This window comes from Pseudonaja textilis, chromosome 1 (genome assembly GCF_049901715.1).
Source record: "Pseudonaja textilis isolate UNSWEBS1 chromosome 1, rPseTex1.2, whole genome shotgun sequence".
Lineage (NCBI taxonomy): Eukaryota > Metazoa > Chordata > Lepidosauria > Squamata > Elapidae > Pseudonaja > Pseudonaja textilis.
Genome location: NC_141990.1, coordinates 26,727,417 through 26,750,913, shown reverse-complemented (window position 1 = coordinate 26,750,913; position 23,497 = coordinate 26,727,417). Strand labels below are relative to the sequence as shown.

General features: G+C 38.4%; 1 protein-coding gene across 1 annotated transcript in view; it reads right to left on the bottom strand.

The window, feature by feature from the left end:
• NCOA1 (nuclear receptor coactivator 1) overlaps positions 1 to 23,497 on the bottom strand; it is a 282,196-nt gene that overhangs the window by 39,184 nt on the left and 219,515 nt on the right. The window contains 6 exon segments of the mRNA XM_026715989.2: positions 800 to 947; positions 3,827 to 3,967; positions 5,027 to 5,122; positions 7,764 to 7,943; positions 12,220 to 12,397; positions 16,913 to 17,007. Coding sequence (XP_026571774.1) covers positions 800 to 947; positions 3,827 to 3,967; positions 5,027 to 5,122; positions 7,764 to 7,943; positions 12,220 to 12,397; positions 16,913 to 17,007 — 838 coding nt within the window.

The following is a 23,497-nucleotide window of genomic DNA, read 5'->3' as shown; positions in this document are numbered from 1 at the left end:
AAAATGAAGCTATGTAGAATAAACATGCTAGAAGTTCTGCTGGCAGCTCTTCTTCATTTTGGACAACTTTGCAGTTTGTTTCTGTTTGCCTTACATGCTGCTAGTTTGAAGGTGTTACAAAAGAAGCAACAGCTTGTTTGAACAGGCTATTTCATGACTTATTCCTCAATGCATTCTCTTGCTATGTAGCCAAAGTATCTCCCCCTTCCCCCACCTCCAATGGGAAAGAGAAGTAAACAAAGAAAGTATTACTTAAGCCTGTGAGAAGGAAAAGGAAGAGAGAGAATCTGTTTCTTTCCACTACTCTTGGAAGACATGGCTCTGTTGAGATTAGATAATCCTGATTCAGATATCTTTGCCCTGCCCAGTGAAGGTGCTAGTTCATGGATCCTCTCAAGGGCCAGGCTCTAACCAGCTTGAAAAGGCAGAAACCCACCCACCCCCCAAAAAGCTTGGCTTTTTTCCTTTATTTGTACTTCTAACATCCTTGTAACATTTAGAGAAGGCAACTCAGTGTACAGATTACATAGCACAAGAAACCTTTGCTTCCACTACCTTATCCACCCTGTGGTAAATGCATTATTTCTTATTAAGGGATACATGAGAGAACTATGACATGCAAAGAGACATATAAATTAGCATAATCAGTGTGATGCTTTTAAAAACGCATTCTGTATATACACTTATACAGGAAGAGACCGAATCCTTCCCAAAGAAGCTTGCTGTCTATGAGAGATGGGGTGGAGAGAAAAATAGAGGCAATGGCACCCAGTAAACCCTGGGAATTTTCAGGACTTACCTTTCAATTATATGGATGCCCATGATGAAGGGGTGCATTTCGGGACTTTGAGGGCAGCAAAGTTTGCACTTGGTATGAGCACTTAGCACAGTCCCATCACTAAGTGTGAATCGGTAAGATGGGCTGAAGGCCGTGCCCCGTGTCATCACTGAGCAGAAACAGAAAGGGAAGGGGGAGGAAACAAAAGGTATTTTAAGGATTAGGATGATTTGCCTCCTTGTGTTGCTAGTAATATTTGTGAAGTAGCAGGGGTAGGCAATCCACAAGCAATGTACATACCACATGCCCTTCTGATGCAACCCCTGGAACACAGAAAAACTATGTCTCAAAAATTCAACAGCAAATTCCCATTTGCAATATCATTTAGGTTTTCAAAAAAAGAATCATGGTTTTAGCTTTCAATAAAGTCAATATACACTTATTTTTTCTAACCAAGCATCTTAAACATTGCATGTACCTTTTAGATTGCAGGGGGCAAGTAATGGTGTGCTGGCCTACAGGGTTCTCTTTTAGAGATCCTATCTTGCATAGAATAGTGTGAGCATGCTGGAATAAAGATGGTCTTTAGTCACATTTTGGGATACTAAGCCAAAATGTGCCCAGACTGACCAGTACTGTCCTTGCTATTAGCGGGGACTACTGCATGAGACACAGAGAAATTTAAGATATGCCAATGCTAATAAAAAGGATCATAAGATGTCTATAAGAGGAGCAAATGTTTGGAGAGATAAATGAAAATGATTATGTATAAGAGCATGCTTCCTACTGTGTGTAATACAGAAGTAAGAGATGTATCAGAAAAAACATAAATGTTGAATTCAGTAGGAATATGATACTTGAAAGTATGTAAGAGTATGTGTGGTAAAACACGAAATAGGATCAAAGATGAATGAGTGCTCAATGAACGTGGTCAGAATACAAAAGAGAATGACCAATACTGAAATAAATTAAGATTGTTTGGTCTTATAAAGAAAAGTAATGAGGAATTAGTAGTAAAAACATGAATGTAATAAATACATGAAGAATGAATGAATTGAGGGGAAGGAGAAAACTACAATAGCCATGGTTTGAAAGAGTTTAGGAGATACTTTAAAAAAGGTATAAAGAACAAGGGCATTTTTAAAGCAATATTTGAATGAAGGATGGCGTGCCAGGGTAGAAAACGAGATGGTATTCAGCAGGTTCTGACCAGTTCTGGAGAACCGGTAGTGGAAATTTTGAGTAGTTCAGAGAACCGGCAAGTAACACCTCTGACTGGAGATTTTACAGTATCCTTCCCCTGCCATGCCCTCCAAGCCACGTCCACAGAACAGGTGGTTAAAATTTGAATCCCACCACTGGTAGAAAGGTTACACATTACATAGCACAAGACCCACCGCCTTTTCCACCCTGTGGTATCTACAAGATTTCTTATTAAGGGATAAGAAGAACAGTAAATAGTTTGGGTATAAACAAGATACAGTTATATTTGTTTTCCTGTCCTTATCTCATACTTATTTGGTATACTATTACTCACTTCTTTTATGTGCTCTGCCTAACACTGGTTACCATAAAAGGAAACAGTAGGATGTACCTATATGCATGCAAAAAAATGCCAAGCCCTGAAAGATCTGAAAGCAATAGGCTGAAAAGTTCAACCCTGCCCATCCAATGATCTTGCTGCGTCACCAGCCCTCAGAGGGGGCTAAAAGAAGAAGAAAAAGTGCATTTCGCTGCTATGAATTGTAGGCTTTTCTTTTTTGTTACATAAAGCTTAACTACAGTTTGCTATTTTGTGTGTCCTTATAGCTTGCTGAGCTATATCCTCTGAGCTTGCTGGCTTTCACTCCCATTTTATACATGGAGGAAACTAAACTAAAGCAATAAACTTTCAAGTTGAACAGGAATTTGAACAAAATGCCCTAGAATTCTTTATTGGCCAAGTGTGATTGGACACTTGTGTATACTGAGAGCTTATGACTGGAGAAAAATTCCTTGTGTGTCCAATCACATTTGGCCAATAAATTATTGTGTTGTGTTGTGTTGTGTTGTATTCTACTCTATTCACAAGAATCTCCAGAGTTAAAGAAAGGATTTAATTTTTCTCCCTCCAAAATTTCTGGGTGGATGAATCTTTAAACAATCTTCACTCATTTTATGTAGCTGTGCTCACCCCCATCCCACCAAGATTACTGTAGTACCAACCCCCTCCTCTCAAAGTTGCACAGCCCTGTTTCAGTGAGAAATCATCAACTATCTCCTCCTGAAAGTCCTATGGAAATTAACATGTCAAAAACCTCCTGGGATTTTCATAAACAATTTAATCCTTTTAACAGAGAAATAATTCTTTCAGCCCCATCTTATAAGGAGATACAATTTTACTGATCCATGCTTCAAGGGTATTGTAAAATGATAAACATCTTTATACTTTACATTAGCACTTAGGAAAATTACTAATATAAAAGCCAAGAATGCTCATCACCTACTGACATTTTATCTCAAATTTTCTGGGAAACTCTGCCTGCCCCTTTCTCGTCTGTCAAGCTAATGTTTGAGAATTGTTAGGCAGGTTTTCCCCAAAGGAGCTTTACTGGCTGATTGGGAGTCAGAACTCATCTTCCCTGATCTAATCCAAGATTCAAAACTAGCACTCTAATTCTACATAAAAAGATGCAAGTTTCAGAGATTTCAGAATATTTCTGTCCCCTTTGGGACCAGTGAAGCAGCCAAGCTTTGGATAACTTTGCTGTTTGCTTTAGTTGTCACTTCCTGACAAAAAAGCCTTTAGGTTAGCACACCACCCCTACGCTTGGGTCCAGTGGTCTTGTAGAATAGATTGCTATACGAATGTAAAGATAGCTAGTAGTTCAGTAGCTAGTAGTTCAGAGGAATTCTACTTTCCTCTGAACTACCAACAATCTTTCCTGTCACTTCTCAGCCATTTCCTTTGGCAGCATTATGCACCATCTTCATTTTTTAACAACTGTATTTTAACTCTGAAAAGTCCTCATCCAACAAACATGAAGGTGTGTTCAAAAGCCTTCTTACCTTCCTGAAATAGCTGCTTGGCATAAGATGGCTCCCTGCCCTGAGGCTGGAAGAAAGCATAGATGCATTTTCTCACTAAATCCTCCCAGCCAGTCCGCCCTGCTGCTCTCAGGGAACTGGTGTCAATGGAGATGATTTTACCTGTGTAGAATGGAATGAAAACAAAGACATTAGATCTAGGAATCTAAAGCACAGCAGTACAAGGATATATTCAATATATATTACACCTTCTACACCTGGCCATTAGCTATAAACTGCACTTAGTTCCTCAGCCTTTTATGTACGTTTCAACTGTTAATTTTTCACGATTTAAAAATTGTTTAAGCTGCTTGAATGCTGTTTTTAGAGGTGTAAAAAGTACACAAACCTAAATAAACAAGACAGATAAATGAAACTGCCATTTATAACCTTGTTTATGATTGCCACTTATGTGAATAGGCTTTCTTCTAATAAAACTACTATGTGAACTAATCCAGATATTTCCTGCTCTCTTAAAAGATGTCTATTGCCTTTCATTATGTCTAAATTAGTTCTGCAAAACCTTTGAAATGCTATTTGTCTCTTACATATATGAAATCACCAACCATAACTCCTTTAATTCCTGCAAGTGAGGAGTTCAAATGGAAAAATCTACACATGTAGAACTAAACAGGCTTATATTTAACTATTATCACTTAGAGTTGAGGCAGTAGGTAGGTCACAAAAAATGTTCTTATTTATTTATTCATCAGATTTATACACTGCCCATTTCACTATCTAAGTGACTGACATTCTTCCCTCTCCTACCTTCATAACTCACAATTGTATGCATTACAAGGTGGCAAGGCTACCTGCATTAGACACATTTTCTGCATAATTTTGAGGTGCTAACACCTAAAAATAATGGTGTAAGCTGCAAAACTGACTCCACATAGTTTAAAAAAACAACAGAATCCCAAACTCAAAGCGGTGAAAAAGCTTGCTATTTTCATTGTTGTTCATCCCTATGTAGCACTTGTCTTCCTCAATAAATGTTGAGACGAGCTCCAGGCACTAAAAGGAATGACTACGAGATTTTCATAGAATCTTCTCTATTTTGAAGACCAACATGGCCAAGCAAGTAGATCTTTCAGTTATACCAAAACTGCAGTCTGACAAAATACCCTATGATTTCCAAAGCCTTGTAGAAGCAACTATCTACTTATTTTTTCTGAAAGATACCTGTAGTATCTTGCTTGGTCATGAAAGATTCTGATGTGGTGGGAGCTGTAGATCGAGGTAATCTTCGTGCAATGCATATTAGGCAGGACTGCAAATCTGTTGTGAATAGAACAACCAAAAAAAGATGGAGGGTTATTGAGTTAAATTCCTATGCCACCTCTTTTCATTTTTCATTTAATTCTTCCACACTGTCTTACTCCTCCCTTCCCATATCTTGCACCATCTTCTATACATTGTATGTGCAAAGATGCCATGTAAAACAGGACTGTCTTTATTAAAGATATTACAGGTTCTCCTTAGAATTACTTTATAATGAGGAATGCACCTTTTCTGTTTCTGTAGCTCACACAAAATGGAATACTGAGGCAGTGGTTCAATCTGGGCTTTGCAACAAAAGCAAGCCCATAACAAATAAACTGGGGAAATTGCAGCATTCAGGAAGAGGACTTTGGGGCGGTGGGTGGTGGTGGTATAGGATTAAATAAGGGATAAGAGAATAGAAGAGAATAGAATAGAAGATAAGAGAAAGAAAGACCTCACAAAAGGGAAACTGATGGGATGGGCTTTTCTCATTTCAAGGATAAGATAAGACTGCAACAACCCAACTGAATTGCTTATCTGTTTTCATTTGGTGAAGAATCAAAATAGTTCCCCTCCAACCACCGTTTAGGTATCACCATTGGAGCCATGGCTAAACTAAGCCTTATTTTTTTTCATTTTGCATGAGCAGCAGCATTGTTCTTCACAGTAACAAGATCCTATTAACCAACACCCCTCTAAAGTGAAGCCCTCCAGATGTATTGGGCTGGAATTCCCACCATCCTGTACAGATATTGGCAGCCTTCACTGGGGAAGTGGGAATGATATCCCAATATATCTTGAGGATGCCAGCTTGGGGTAAGGTTAAAAATGTGCTTGCAAGAGAAAAGAGACTGGCAAACTCCCATGTGTATGCGTGTGTTCGTTCCACACTGTTTGGGAGAATTAATTTTAAGGCCATTTGGTTCTGGCAACACTGCAAAATAAAAGGCACTTGCGGAAGCCAACAATTATCAGCTCTGGGCAAAGTTATGTGCTCATAAACCCCTCTGTGATTTATTTCTTCCAGTCATGATCTCCTGTGAAAGCTACAATGGATTAATTCAGCTAATGCACTGGAACGAAATGGCCGTTACGGAGGAATAAGCCTGAAGTGTTCTGCTGGAAAGTCTTGTTGGCATGATGCGTCTGAGGAACAGTACAGATCAAGATCAAGATCCCAATTTGGAATCCATGTCTGCTAAATTATGCATTTTGAGTCCAGGCAGATACCCACCCAGTGCAATGGTAGGGGATTTCAGTAACCATAATATTGTGTTATACATATGTATTCCTGGAAACAACTACAGACCACTCAGAGATAATCAGAGGAGACAAGCTTGCTACTGGAAAATAATCAGAACACTCCAGCTTCACTGATTAGATAAATAAGGGTATCCTTAACCCACCTCCCTTTCATCTGTTTTAATTTTCAACTGAGATATCATTTTACTCAATTCATTTTGGGGACAGTGACTTCATCGTCAGAGTACTGTTGTTAAAATTTCAGAATACTAGTTTATTACTGCATTAACATTACAGACTTGGGAATATCAAAAATCCGTACAATGTCAGAACCCACCGAAGAGGCAGGACATCTAAATACGCCATAAGTACTATATATCTACCTATTCATTCTGACTTTGGCTGATTTCTTTGCAATAAGATAGTTAACAGAATCCAGTAGCATGATTACAGTGCTGCAGTACTACAGAAATCAAAAAGAATCATGTCTGAACAATGTCAAAGTTTTAATAGTCTTAGACCAAACCTCTAATAGCTTTAATGATGGAAATTAGTTTCTTTTGTACTAAGCTCTGAAGGACTATGTTTTAGCATCTTTAGCAAGGTGGTTCAAAGAGTCCTGAATTTTTATTCTTATGCAACTGATTACATCCTCTGCCAGGACTGGACATATGGAGATACCACTTCTAATCTTCCCCATCCCAAAGAGTGATGCAAATGCAACAAACTGGTGTGAATGTAAGTAGCAAAAAGGAGCAGGGCTGCGATGGGCCTTTTGGAACCTTTTCTTTCCCATGAGGACTAAATCAGTTCAGTGTGAAATTTGGAAGAAGTGTAGCAGAGGTGGTATTCAGCAGATTCTGACCAGTTCTGGAGAACTGTTAGTGGAAATTTTGAGTAGTTCGGAGAGCCGGCAAATACCACCTCTGACTGGCCCCGCCTCCGTCTATTCTCTGCCTCCTGAATCCCAGCTGATCAGCTGGGTCTTCATTTGTTGCCCAGCACAGGAGAACGGAGCTGGAAAGCAGGTTAGTGGGGGTGGGGAGGGAATGGAGATTTTACAGTATCCTTCCCCTGCCATGTCCACCAAGCCATGCCCACCAAGCGCCCACTAAGCCACACCCACAGAACCGGTAGTAAAAAAATTTGAATCCCACCACTGGTATGTAGTATAGTTAAAATCTGTGGGTTTTACATGCTGAGTTACAGATATCACAACTCCTCCTCTTAAGTCAGCAGGAAACATTGCAGATAGTATGGGCTTTTACAGAGTTGTAATCCCCTTGCAATAAAAGTGTTGTGGAAGGACGGAAGGAAATAATCTGTGGCTCTCCCCCCTCCCCCCACCTTTCTGATGCACTATGAACTACTAGGCCTGTTTCCCACCTCCAGATTTAGCGGTCTTTGTTTTTACCTTCACCTTCTTCTTTGATCAGTTTTGGCTGAGACACCGTGAAGCACTGCATAACCTCGTAACGCTGGCGGGCCTCTTGGTTCTCTGCACCTGGCTCATCTGGGGGACGGATCAGCATCCTGCAGTTGAAGGTGTGGCTGTTGCGTCGGGTGGATTCTTGGGGCCAAGGGACTCCATTAACTGCAGAGGCACATGGGATAGAATAAAGACATATAGAATATAATTCTTTATTGGCCAGGTGTGATTGGACACACAAGGAATTTGTCTCGGTGAAAATGCTCTCAGTGTACATAAAAGAAAAGATACATTCATCAAGAATCATAAGGTACAACACTTAATGATAGTCATAGGGTACAATAAGCAATCAAATCATACTAGGAAACATTCAATATAAATCGTAAGGATACAAGCAACAAAATTACAGTCATACAGTCACAAGCGGGAGGGGATGGGCGATAACAAGTGATGAGAAGATTAACAGTAATAGTAGTGTAGACTTTGTAAATAGTTGGACAGTATTGAGGGAATTATTCGTTTAGCAGGGTGATGGCGTTTGGGAAAAAACTGTCCTTGTGCCTAGTTGTTCTGGTGTGCAGTGCTCTATAGAGTCGTTTTGAGGGAAGGAGTTGAAAGAGTTTATGGGATGTGAAGGGTCTGTAAATATTTTCACAGCCTTCTTTTTGACTGTGCAGTATACAGGTGCTCAATTGAAGGCAGGTTGGTAGTAATTGTTTTTTCTGCAGTCCTAATTACTCTCTGAAGTCTGTGTCTGTCTTGTTGGGTTGCAGAACCAAACCAGACAGGTATAGAGGTGCAGATGACAGACTCAATAATTCCTCTGTAGAACTGTATCAGCAGCTCCTTGGGCAGTTTGAACACTTCTTGAAGGGTTTTGAAAAAGTGAATGTGCAGAAACCAGAATTTGGAAACTGAGATTATAACTTTGCCCAAACATCAATAAGAAATTATTATGAGTCAAAGCCACAATCTTTCTATTGTTTATTTATGACATAAACCCTATACCATTATTTATACCACTATTACCTATTCTAGATACTCTGACATGCACTCAATTGGCAAAGATCAGGAAATAAGTGTGCAAAAGCCTCTGACCACACCAAACACTCTTTTGTTCTCTATGCAAATATTTATTGTGTTTTTCTCCTTCCTATGACTACTAGTGCAGCATCTTTATTACTGCAGAAGAAATGCAGTAGATGCCAAGAAGACCCACACACTACTTCCTCCTTTCCTTCTCAAAGAAGACAAGATCGTCCCCATATTCTCTTTACTCCTTCCACCATCTTGAAGAACATTTATGGCAGAAATCAGGAACCATCCACCTCATGATTTATTTCTCCTTCTTTTTGTGATCCTTGTTATCCTCCAAAGAGGAAGAATCCAGGGGAATTTTTTTATAGGAGATGAAAAGTGCAGTGGTTACTCTACATCTTCTTTCTTGATTCAAAAAGAACCCCCATGACTGACTAACAAACATTAATGCATAGCTGGGAATGGGTCTTTCAGAAGTAAAGTTCAAAAATAAATGTGCTAAGCCAAAACAAGCTTAACAGATCTATTTTGCATAAATAATCTCTCTCCAAAAAATTGAAACTAAAAAAAATCAGTTTCACCAGGAAGATCACAAATTGACACTCTTGGGCAGGTGGGGGTTTGTGGAGAAATATGTCTCCAGCCACAAATATTCTTGGTCAAGGTATACATCACTAAATCTTTTTATTGATTGAAAACATATACATGCAAAGGATATATTAGACTCATAGAATGATAGTACTTCTGAAATGTTCTGCTATGGTTACCTCTCATATTTGCATTCAGCAGTTTCCTTGGCAACCATATTCACATTTTTTTAAAAAAAATCCAAGTTCAGTGTGAATAAGGAACACCTTGAATAATTTTCTCAGAAAGTACTAGAAAAACAAAACTTTTTAATTTGTCTATAGAAAACTGGGTGAACTGTATGAGAGTGAGAATATGTGTTTAATGCAACAGTAACATTTCACAAAACACTGAACTCTATCCATGCATAAGTGTACACTGTAGTAAGCTAAAATCAATTAAGACCTGATTAAGTGAAATATTGATTTAAACCTACCTTATATTAAATTAGCTTGTCTATTTTATATTGACTGAAGCAAATTTGATACCAGCCACACTGAAATCAATATTAAAAAGGTCTATGCTAGCACTAGTTTAACAAAACTGATTTTGAAAATTGCAGCATATGTTAAAGGGTGTATCTGATTGTTTACTTAAAATCTAAATCTAAACTCCAGCAGTTTGACACTTAAATAGCTAGTGTGGTGTAGCATTGAAACACTGATAGACCCAGATTCAAGTCCCACCTCAGCAATGGAATTTGCCTGGGTGACTGATTCTCTCACTTCTTATCTACCTCACTGAGTTTTTGTTGTGAAATAAAAGAAAGTGAAACAAGTAAACCACCTTGGATTCCTGGATAAGGATAGGAAATAAAGCTAATAATGTTTAAAGTTAATAGATGAAGGTAAATAATCTTTAAATCCTGCAGAGCTATGCACTGTAATGGAAAAATGGTACAATAAGATCTATCTTGGGCATCCTCTTCCCCAATAAAATGTACTTGGTACATATGATTGCGCATATGCAGGTATGACATATAATGTCCATCTCTGACTAAGATCTTATCCAACTGCATGGACATGCAAGGATCTGAGATTGCAGTCTTCCTCTCACTGTGAAATTCAACCAAAAAAGAAAGGTAGCTATAGATAGGAAAAAAAAAGAGAGAGAGAGCAGAACACTAAAATACATTTACAATTTCAAAAGGATTCTTCTTCAAGGACTATTTTGTCTTCCAAAAGACTCAAAAGAAGAGTATCATACAAATTTTCACTCTTGGACAACCCTGCTGAGTTTTGGACAACACTTTTCTAGATAGGGAACCCTTATAGATTTTGAATTTATTGAATTTGGCATTTGTTTCAACTATCATTAAGGTTGCACAGGGAGGTCTATTAAATTTGTGTCAGTGACCATACACATATACATGCTTCATAGATGCACAAATACAGTATATATGCATGATCAAGTAGGACTATAGCAAGTGAAGGGTTCCAGATTATAAGACAAGAAATCTGTATTGCTACTTTACTACCTATATATTCTACCTATATTTTGAACCTTCAAAGACGACCTGCAGAGTGGATAATACATAGTTTCTATCTCTCTGGCTTTCTGTATTCATATAAAATCTTTGCTGACCTTCACTTGTTTTCCATAAAGTGCTCAGTGTGTTACTGATGGTTTCTCTTTTCCTCTATGGAAGTGTAACATGTACCTTTGCAGCTTCAGCAAACTCTTGCATTGACCCAATAAGGCAGTTGTAAGAACTATGAGAGTTTACTGAATTAGTGACTTGTCAACTAATAAAGCTTTAGCTAATAGGCCATAACTTTGATAAACAGAAGCTTGCTAAGCAAGAGGGGTTTTATCATCAAGTTGATTAAACAGCAGCAAGCAGTTGACCTTCTCTGAACAAAACATTGATTTGTAAGCAGCCAGTAACCTCTCTGACTGAATCAGGCTATGTACTTAATGTGCCACATTAATAACGAGATGACCAAAGAGCATCTTTGTGCCTCCAGTCACTGGTTTAGTCTGCTGGCTAAGCTGACACTCAGTAAGCATTTCACGTTTTTAGCTCTCTAGCTTTGAGACTGGCAAAAAATTGGTTTCTGGTTGAGTAGTCAACTGAAGTTCTTACTGAGAATTACATAATGATGCTTGTGAGTTAGCATATTATTCAAAAATCAGCTTAAATGCAGAATGAATGATATGCATTTGGAATGACATGTCACCGGCAAAATTAAATTGGATCTTGTTTGCAAAACAGAGCTGCTTCCTAATCTCCTAACCACCTGCTAGTGCTCCTGAGTGCAGCTTGCATCTACTCAACTCAACTGCACATTCAACAGATTAAACTGAAGCCTTGAAGAAATCAAACACTTAAAAATGTATTATATGCAGTGGTTTTATGTGTCTGATGTGTAAAGAAAAGAATAACATGATCATTTTGTTCTAGGCCATCTATTATCACTTCTTTAAATTAAAAACCTCAACTTCTTGTTTTTCTTCACAAATATTACAAAAGAATATCAATTAGAACTCTAGATAACGAAGCAGATTTAGGATACCTGGAATTTTCATCAGTTACCCTTTTACATCATGATTTTTAACATATTCCTTATATTCTGGTAAAAAATGTTTTTAGGTTAACTATTGTGGTCTTACAGAGCCTTAGTTTTCCCTGCACACTTACTTCATGAACTATCTAGAAAAGTTGTCCTAGTATCCTGACATGAATTTATATTGAAATTATACGAATATGTTTCGTTGATTCAGCAGCAGCTTTGCAAAGAAAATCAGACAAGGCCAAGAAAGTCACACTGCTCACCTAGTGACTTAGGCAGCAAATTCTTGACAAATTCAGCATGATCTCCCACATGCAAGATACTGTAGACACTGGTGTTCATAAGCTCCTCTTGGTTATAGCCTAAGTAGCTGGTCACATTCTCAGACACAAACACAATCCGTCCTTCACGATTCACAACAAAGAAAAAGCCATCCAGTGCCTGCAGGGTCCAAAACAACGACAAAGGGCATTAAGAAAGGTGTTTCTATCTTTACATGACTTTAGAAAAACGAAGAGCTGACAATTGGGGTTATGGATGATCAGGGCACCATCATGGGTAAAGTATCAGAAATATACAAGTAACAATGATAAATAGGCCCAGCAGTCATGCTTAATACATACAATCAACTTATAAAAAATACTGGGGTCCACTCCTATGTGGGCAAATGCATATTACTTTAGTCGAATACTGCATGAACAATGACACATCTACTTTATGTAAATCCACATCCACTTTCTACAGACCATGCTAACAAGTGTTTTCAGAAGAAGTCTAGATTTTAAGATTATACTACCATCAAATCTGCCAAACTTCATAATTGGCTCTCCCTCTACCACTTTCTTTGTGCTGCTCTCTGCTGCCCAAGGTGACTCTGCCAGAATATCTTGCCTAACTAGCATGTTTTCTTACAATGCTGATATAAAAAAAGGAAATAATTGTTGGCATTGATGCTCCAGGATTAGCCACCGGATTGCACAGGTGACAACTCCCACGGTGGGTGATAATTTATCCCATAATTGGACTAACATTTGTCTTCCTGTTATCATTCCTTTCGGTAATGATTATGCATGTTTTAGATTGCAAGCCAAGCCTTTTTCTTTCTTTTTGAAGAAAGCCAACTTGAGAGAGAAAATCTGTTCTTCAAACATTTAAAATCAGAAGGATCTCAATGTGGCTGGCCTAAAACAGAGTTCCCCAACCTTTCTGGCTTCGTGGCCCAATGGGGGTGTTAGAAGAATTATCCTTCTGGGTTCAGTTCCATGTGAGGAAGAAAGACACTGGAAACATGATGACTGCTTGGAAAGATGGTTTAATGGTGGACATGCTTTGGGTGAAGAAAGAAGGAAAAAGGGCTGAGATGCTGAGAGTCCCTTAGTTATATAATCTCTGTTGGGCCCCACCTCAGAGTTTCCTGTTCCTGTGCAAGAACCTGGCTGTTAGACTGCCAAGGGTGAGGGTCTTAGCTAACTTTGTAGGCTTTGTCTGGACCACATGGCTTCACCCAAGTGCTGGCTGATGCAATCTTCCCAGGCCAGGTGGTGAGATGGGCAGAGGCCTTTATTATGTAGAATATTAAGGCCTAAGCCTTAATGGCCCGCACATTAACAAAGGTGTGTGTGGGGGGATGAGCTTCTGCCTCTCTGAGTTTCTGCTTCTGAGTTTCTACTTCTCTTTCTAGGGGAAATATTCTGCCTTTTTAATATTTCCTAGGATATTTCATTTTTCTAGGAGAGGGGTGGGTGCTAACTTCCTACAGGGGGTGGGAGTGAGGAGAAAGGAAATGGTTCCGCATGTGTGGTAGGGAAGTGCACACACATAGCTCCACTTGTGTGAGCGGCAGACCTGCCACTTCCACGGCCTGGTTCCGAATGGCTCAAGGCCCAGTAATGGGCTGTGACCTCAGGGGTTGAGGACACCTGGACTAAAATATTCTTATGCAAAGATGAAATGCTTAAAGGGCACAGTCCTTGCTAATTAGGATGGGGCACCTTTGAATTCCTAAGAATGAAAGAAACAGTGGAATCGCTGCAGAAGTAGGACAAAGTAAAGTAGAATCTAACTAACACAAGGCATGGGAGAATTCTGATTGCTGTATATTTTCTAAACAGGATGGAGTGACTTTCCTTTGGTATAGTTGAGGATGCCTAAGTGCTGCCTGAGTCATACAGGTTGAAGATGGTTTGGACTGCCCCTTCATCATTCAAAACAATATATGCCCAAACCCAACCACACACTTGGACATTTCTATCAGCATTTGTTTCTCTTTTTAGTATTACTTTTGCTAGGGAGACATAATTTATCTGGCTCTGCGCTCTTTATTTCGTACTAGTAGAGTGGTTCCTTCTATATTAGCTGCTGGAAACAGGAAGTAATTTCAAACCAAGCCAATCCACTCTCCACAACCTTCCCCTCCACCCCAACAAAATTAGCCCATGGCTTGCAGTTTCACTGAGTCACAGTTGTCTGTTGCTAAGCAACAAGAGGTTTCTGCATTACATGCTTCTGAGTGGAAAGTGCAGCTCCTAGGTTCCTGTCTAAATTATAATTCCTCCCCCTTTAATTTTCAGCTGTTTTAGGACACTACCAGTCTCATCATAACAAATGTGCTATGATTTTTTTTGAATTTGGGAAATACTATAAAACGTACATGAATAAATCATACAGGACAACAGGTAAAGGAAAAAAAGTGAATAAACAGTTGAAAACAGTGCTGAATGAATGTAAATCAATCTTAGTTAACGTGGTCCATCTGATGCTTATCTAACCTGAGACTGATCATAAATAATCTACTTCCAGATATTAGGAATGGAACTAATTTTGCTGTTAAATGTAAAAATTCAAACATGCATGGTACGAGCAATTGGTGAGTATGGAACGTGGATCACAAGAACTATCAAAATAATCTCTGAGTTCTTCCAAGAGATGGTTCCCCTTCTTTAATATGAATTTTTTTTCTCAAACTTGTTAGCCTGGGAGTTTGTTGATACATTGCATACACCTGCTAGAAGGTGCCAAGTGGATAGAATGTGGTCTTACTTTTACCAAAAATACCGATAACTGCTAATTTAGCCTACGCATTCTCCATATTGTTAAAAAGTGAAAAATGAACAAAGCTATGATGGGCAGCAGAGGTCAATTAGCCGTTCTAGTAATGACCTATTATTTATCTAATAATTAATATCACCCAATTCAAACAATATGGCATATAGAATTTTGAAACCTGAAATATAAAAGTAATAAATTGCAAAGGGTGTGACAGAATGAAAGTAAATAAAGAAAAATAGATACATTGTGTGTCTGAAAAATTAGGAAACAGTGGAAGAAATACAGTATATCTGTTCAGAGTGAATGTGGCTTGATTTTGTGAAGCAGGGTTAATGAATACATGCATAGAAGGTAGCTTTATTTTTGAATGAAAGGGATGAAAAGCATATCAGAAGATGTGCACTAGTATCATCTAGGGTACTGTCAGGCAGAGGTGGTATTCAGCAGGTTCTGACCAGTTCTAGAGAACCGGTAGCAGAAATTTTGAGTAGTTCGCAGACCCGTCAAATACCACTTCTGACTGGAGATTTTACAGTATCCTTCCCCTGCCACGCCCACCAAGCTACGCCCACAGAACCGGTAATAAAAAAAAAATGAATCCCACCACTGCTGTCAGGGTATATGAAAGCAGGAATTCCTAGGTTAACGATAGTTATATATTATGCCCCAGGAAATGGGGAAAATGAAAGAAGCAGAGACATATTTTTTGTGGGGGAAACTGTGCAATGTTCTGAATGAGCACAACATAGGAAAAGGATTATTCAATCAAGTGACATGAATGGATGAGGTAAATAAGGACTTGAAGCGGTGGCCTAGAGGTGGAGCTCTTGCCTCACAATCAAAAGACTATGAGCTCGATCCTAGGCAGAGGCTAATATCTGGAAATAGACTTTTCTGCATGAGCAGGGGGTTGGACTAGATGACCTCTAAAGTCCCTTCCAACTCTGTGATTCTAAATGAGACCAGAGATATAGAAAAGAAATATTAGGACATTTAGAGATTGAGAATGATGACAGGAGACAAACTGCTTTGAAAGAGCTCTCTTTGTTTTAGTTCCCTTATATGTAAATGAGATTTAAAAAGCCGTGGTGAATTTTATTGCTTATGAAAAATGTTTGGGAGAATGAGTGAAAGCCACAAGAGTGAAAGCCACAAGATTGAGAGAGGTGCTAAACGTGGGACAGTACAAAAACAAAACAAGAACGGCAAGAAAAGAAAGTAAGAGTCTTAATAAGAGTCTTTGTGGCTTTTTCTCTCAAGGTGGCACAGGAATGTTAGTAGTGGTAGCTTTGGAGACAGGCAGAAAGGAATCCCCCCAGGAAGGACTGGCTGACCAGCTGGAATGGGTTGGGCAGCAGATGGAGTCTGATGATTGGTTCCAGAACTGGAGAAGTTGCTACATATTTTCCTACAAGGAGTCATGGATAGCATGGCAGCTTTACTAATATTACTAATCAGAAGAAACATAATTGGTTGCAATGGGAACTGGGTGCTACAGCCAGCCATGCAGTGCTACATGAAATAGATAAGCGAATAATCAATGCAAAATAAATACTTTCAGGTGATAATAGGCATAGAATGAAAGTGGGTCAAAAATCTGTTTGTGACCACCAGGTTAAGTGAATGCTGCAATGGTCATAAGTGTGAAAACTGTCATATGTCAATTTTACAGTGCTGTTATAACTTCAAACAGACACTAAATGAATTATTGCATGCCTAGGACTACCTATCATCCATTTCCCTAACACCTTTCCTTTAGTCTAATTAGTAATTAGTCCCAATATGAAAGTTCTACAATTTCTTATGCAAATACCTACTTTCTATTTTCCAGCAAAATTTAAAGGAAAACTCTATTTAAAAAAAGTTGCATTAGAAATACGTGGAGCAGCTGTTTTCTTAAGCACATACCTCAAGAAGAAGAGGCCCAAGGGATTCCTTTTCAATCACTCCTTGGCTGCTGGATGAGATATCAGACTTCTGAACATCATCATCAGCTGTTTTTTCTACAATGTAGAAAAATACACTTTTGAGACAAAGAGAATTTACTTTCATTTTTGAGTACAACTTAGCCGTTCCAGGAAAAGTCTGTAGAGAAAGCATAACAAATGTTTAAATCATGTTTGCCAATAAGGTCAGAGACTAGAAATATGCCAAGAAAAAAAGAGGAAAAGAAACCAGAGGGGCACTGTCTAGGAAGGAGGGAAAAACAAGGGCATTCATTTGAAGTCAGAGACAGTCCTTGTTTAAAAAGAGAAACGGAAGATCCCTTTTCTTTGAATTACTGAAGCAGGGTCAGTAATTAGGAAACTCATAAAAATTGGTCCACAAATAGGGAAAAGCAGGAGCCAAGAAGATCTTGGAACAACAGTTGGATTGAGGATGTTCTCACAAAGAGCCAACTGTTGAGCTGCATGAAAGTGAATCCAGCATTATTTCATTCCAATGATTTTTGCTCATGCTGAGGATCTGATTGACCATTTAGTAGGAATGGAAACTAATCTCCTCTACAGCATTCCCAGCCTTTTGAGCTGTGCTGAATTAACATTCCCATTATTCAATAGCCATGTGGCATGGCTTTTGGGAATTATAATCCAACCCATCTGGAGGGGGTCTCTGGTTGGATAATGTTCTTCTAAAGATAGCTTTCTTCTGCAGTATGTAATTTAGCTCAAAAGCAAGAACCCTCTGCAGGCAAATCACATGCTGTAGCTTCTTTCTTCTAGTGGCATATGATCAACTAACTTTCACAGACTAATCTGGGGAAATTATGCAAAGTGAAAAAAATACATAGCTTTATCTGTAATTATGACATAGAAAGCCATCTGGATTGGGGATGGTTTTCAATGTTCTTCCAATTCTGTGATTCTGAGATCATAAAAACATAACTATCTTAACTTTTGCTTCTTTTTAGGGAATGCCGTAAAAGCTGTGGAATAGACATGGGAAATGCAGTTGGGATCCTGCTTAAAACCTGTCCATGAGTCAGGAAAACAGTCTAAAATAATGTTGCACACAGTGAACATCTCCGTTGTCATGCCAATTTCACTGAATTACTGTTTAGAATTGTTGCTGTGATTTTCCATTGTGAATCTTTAATTGGGATGTGGAATCCTTCTTCAAATTCAGCAAAATAGTTTCACACTTCACTTTCACTTCTCTTATTCAAAACAATCAGCTGGTAGAATGAAATACTACTGTCTTCTCCACTGTGTCTAAAACGTATTCCCAACCCACATTTTCAAGAATGTAGTGTGGGCATTCAAAGTATATTTTATGAAGTGAAATTATTAAAACAGCCAAAAAACATGTATCTCCATCCCCCAAACTAAATCTTTATTTAATATATAGTTTCTCACATCAGATTTTGGGAATTGACAGTTTAACAAGAAATTCAGGAAATTCCACAATATGAAGTACCTCTTGGAATTCTAGTCTGGAGATCTGGGAGTCCCAGGAAGGATATTCTCATTTGTATGTCTAGTTTATATACATATATGTATGTATATATGTACATCTAGGTATATTTAGTCTACTGAAAAGAAGGACTAGAGGTGACATGATAGCAGTGTTTCAATATTTGAGGGGATGCCACAAAGAAGGGGCGGGGGTCAACCTATTTTCCAAAGCACCTGAAGGCAAAACAAGAAACAATGGATGGAAACTAATCAACAGAGAAGCAACCTAGAAATTTCCGAACAGTGACAGCAACCAACAAGTAGAACGGCTTGCCTTCAGGGGTTGTGGGTGCTCCATCACTGGAGGACTTTAAGAAGAGACTGGACAGCCACTTGCGCAGAGGGTTGGACTATTAGAAAACCTCTAAGGTCCCTTTCAACTATAATGAAAATGATGGTGTTATTTCCACAGGGAAGACCTCCTCCTCACTGGAACTTGTTTTCCGAGACTGTAAGCAATCAATGCTTTTTGGAAAAATGATGAAGATGGTGATGGTGAAACATAAAATAAATGCATTTAGGCTCCAATAGGCTTATGGTAACAATAAGTTTTTTTTAAAAAAACAAATCCTAAGTACTTCTACAAAATCAGAAAGGGGGAGAGAAAATAATTTTAAAGAAAGAGCAGCAAAACATTGCTTAACCTTGACAGCGATTTTCAACAGATCCAACCTTCCAAGGGGGTGCTGCAAATGAAGGAATAAGTGTGTCAATGGTGCTAACTGTGTATCTGCTGTTTGCTTAAGAAGGGCAAGATGCAAAATCCAGGAGTCAGCTATAAAATGAGAAGAGCAGAAACTGATGGCACAAGCAGAAACCTGGAGGTGAATGGAATTAGGCCAGCATCAAGAGGGAGAATTCCAGGAAACTGCCTGGAGTTTTTCCCTCCTACTCCCCTGGACATTTTGAATTTTTAAAAAGTGATTTATGCAAACTGAATAAGTTTTATAGCTATATTTTGAGGCAAATGTATCAAATAAAAAAGATAGGATTAGAAGAGTGGTCTGCCTGCTTATCATTTTGTTTCTCAGTAGTAAGGTATGACTGTGAAAGTTGAACCATAAGGAAGGCTGAGTGCCAAAGAATTGATTGATGCTTTCAAAGTGGGGTGCTGGAGAAGACCCTTGAGAGTCCCTTGGACTGCAAGGAGATGAAATGAGTCAAATCCTAAAGGAAATCAACCCTGACTGTTCTTTGGAAGGACAGATACTGAAGATGAAGCTCAAATATTTTGGCCAACTAGTGAGTAGAGAGGACTCGCTGAAAAAGACCCAGATGTTGGGAAAGACTAGAGGCAAAAAAAGAGAAGGGGATGGCAGAGGATGAGATGGTTAGATAATGTCACTGATGCAATGAACATGAATTTGGGCAAACTCGGGAGACAGTGGAGAATACAGAGGCTTGGTGTGCTATGGTCCATGAGATTGTGAAAATTCATACATGGCTTAGTGACTGAGCAACAAAAAGATGAGTTTTGCAATAAATAGAATAGAATAGAGTACTTTATTGGCCAAGTGTGATTGGACACACAAGGAATTTGTCTTGGTGCAAATACTCTCTGTATACATAAAAGAAAAGATACATTTGTCAAGAGTCAAGAATCATAAGGAACAACACTTAATGATAGTCATAGGGTACAATAAGCGATCAAATCATACTAGGAAACAGTCAATATAAATCGTAAGGATACAAGTGACAAAGTTACAGACATATAGTCACAAATGGGAGGGGATGGGTGATAAGGAGTGATAAGAAGATTAAAAATAATAGTAGAGCAGACTTTGTAATAGTTGAACATTGTTGAGGGAATTATTTGTTTAGCAGAGTGATGGCTTTCAGGGGAAAAACTGTTCTTGTGTCTAGTTGTTCTGGTGGGCAGTGCTCTATAGCGTCGTTTTGAGGGAAGGAGTTGAAACTGTTAATGTCTGGGATGTGAGGAGTCTGTAAATATTTTCACAGCCCCCATTTTGACTCATGCAGTATAAAGGTGCTCAATTGAAGGCCGGTTGGCAATAATTGTTTTTTTGGTATTATTTGGTAGTAATTGTTTTAAACTACAGAACTCTCCATTCTGTCCTTAGTAGTTCCTTTTAGTAATCTTGGGATCAAAAATTTAACCAAGTTTCTACTTCACAAATGGCAGATTTTCCATAATGCAAATAACTCAGGGGAATCCCTGATTAAGGTGCAAACATTTCCCAACCTTCATTTCATATAGAGCAACCAACTATTCAACCTCATTTTATTCAACTTTTCAGGTTGAATGAATGAAGCAATACTAAGATTTGCAAAACAGTAAACTTTCAGGAAAATAAGTGTGTTATATGCAAAAAAAAGTAGTGAACCAACATTGTGTATTATTATTATGTCTTGTCATGAAAAACTAGGATTGTGCCTCTAAAAATCTGAAATCCCTAAAATTTGTACGTTATCTGATTACTCTTTGAATCTGACAATAATCATTCAAATAAATATTTCAGTGTCCAATTATCCCTTTTCTCTTTCCATAAACTGCACCTAACTCCCTTGTCTCAAAAATATTTGCACATTTAGCATCTCTGCAATCTCTCATAATTGGGGAGTAGACAGGAGAGACACACAAAAGTTGTAAATAGCAAACTATACAGTTGAAGACAGGCAGCAGACATTCAAGTGATTGTGCATGACAAAGTCGGGATTAACAAGATGGCAAAACCCAGAAAAGCAGTTCATTGAGTAAAACAAAAGTATAGTACTAGTAAAAGGTTGGAAGTCAGGAAAGCAGTCCACAAAGTTAAGTGTCAGACAAGTGGAAAAAGAACAAGCAGTCATGCAAAGATGCTGCTTCTGCACTAATCCATAGCAAATGGAGCTTTTAAACAAACCAGCTAGAAATACATCCCCACCCAGCCTAGAAAACTCTTTATTACTTAGTTTACATTTCTAACAAGCACCATTTCTTATTCAGAGTTTGCTAAGTAGCCTTCAGCTTCAATTCAATTAACACCAGTAAACTATTACAAGGAACCCCAAGTTTTCTTTATAAAGGAGCAAAAGAAATGCCATTCTCCAAGCATGGCTATTGTTGGCTGAAGAATCATAGTTCCTTGTGCTTGAATTAATGTCCAATTATTTCCCTGCCCACACCCCCATGTTATGTTCCATGCTGTGAATATGATTTTCTGTAAAAAAAATCTCATAAAGCTGTGTTTCACCATCCAGTTTTTACATGCTACCATCAACCCCCTCCCCCAAAAACAAACGAAAAAAAAAACTTATTGATATCAATAGGTGATAGTTTTATACATGAATAAAAGAATTTCCAGGGAGATTTTCCCAAAAGTATATGTGGCAATTATATTTTTAAAAATGCTTTCATGGGCCCACTGAAAGTTTTTCTGTTATTTAATTGTATGCGAGAGGGAGGATATTCAAGGAACTTTCTAATGGGAAAGGGAATTGTTTTAGCCCTCCCGCTCTGTTATAACAATCCAAACACTCTCCTGTATGAATTAAGATTATGGGAAAAAAACCTTCCTTTGGCATCTTTGTCCATTCTTGAGAATACCACGTCCTTGCATTGTTTCTCTTCTCTTTTTAAAGTTGCTTCATAAAAGAAGCTTAAACACTGATTAGGATAACCCTATTGTACATATGTTCATACTTTAAGCCCTGTTCTGCTCATAGAAAAAAAATACAGCTTAATTAGGCAGGGCTGACATGCCAGAAAACAAACTGGCAAATACTTTCTGCCAATTCCAAGTTATGGAAAAATTATAACTTACATGTGAATACAAGCACAGAAGTTGACAACTAATGTCAGTCTTAGAAAAGGAGAGAAATATCATTAGGTACTTTGCTGCAGAGTCTATATGAAATTAAGACTCCATAGTATCAAATCTCATTATTAATTACTTTGGGAGAATAATTTTTTACTTCAAGTGCAAAAACTGTACAAGGTGTTAGGTGTTACATGCATGAGTAATCTTAGCACATATATAGAATACTTCAATCATTCAAGGTGATTCAAAGTAGACTAACATTATAGCCTCCACTTGCAGGTTAAAATATGCTGCATGCTAATACTGTTGTATCTAATAACAGCTGTACTGAGCTCAGAAAATTCTATTGACAACCTGTTGCTTAGAAAATGCCTTGAGACTAAGAGCCAGTTCCTTTTCTTGCAAAGCTGCTATACATCTATACATGTAATGTAGCATATGCAAATATTAGGCACAGCTGTGTCCTAGATACTCAGGATATACCTAGACAGCTTCTGAATTGAGCTCACTGCAGGCATTGGCACCAGATACACAGCAGTATGGCAGTGAAGAATGAGTGATCCACCTCCATCTGCTGAGCCCAGTAGTTTGGACTTCTGACACAAGGGAAAAAAACATAGTTTCATGTCAAGTGGGCTTAAAGTAGGGCAGACCATTTTGTCAAATCTTTTTTACAATCAGCAGATTCTATAAACCCGTACATAGAATCTAGCCCCAAAGAATCTTCATAGATATTCATACTCAGCTACTCATCACAGAGAAAACCAGCCTGTAATGGTTCTCTTCCAAAGGTTAATTCTTTTCATGAATGGAATAGTCTATCAAATCCCTTAAATCTTGCTTGAAGTGGTACAGTCCAGATGCATGTTTATTAGTTTTTCTGCTGTTCTGGGAGGGCAAAGCAATAACAGGAGAAAAAAACTAAACATGCAGAACAAGCAATAGCTGGAAGCTCCTCATGCTTTGGGCAATCTTGGGAAGCAGCCAAACATGGATAGAATTTTCAAGTGCATGTTTTAAATCAACAGATAAAGAGATTAGAGAAAATGTTAAGACATGTAAAACAATAAAATGCAGCTGATCACTTGAAACAGACCCTGCAGGCATGATATTCCATTTGTTCTAACAGCAACATACCTCCACCATAGCACCCTGCCCACCTCTTCATTCAGAGGATGGCCCTAGTCCAGTACAGACTCTTACTAAGCAGCTACGAAGGCAACAAAACACAACTGAATGGCTCTCCATCATTGCAAAGCTTTAATTTTAGTTACCTA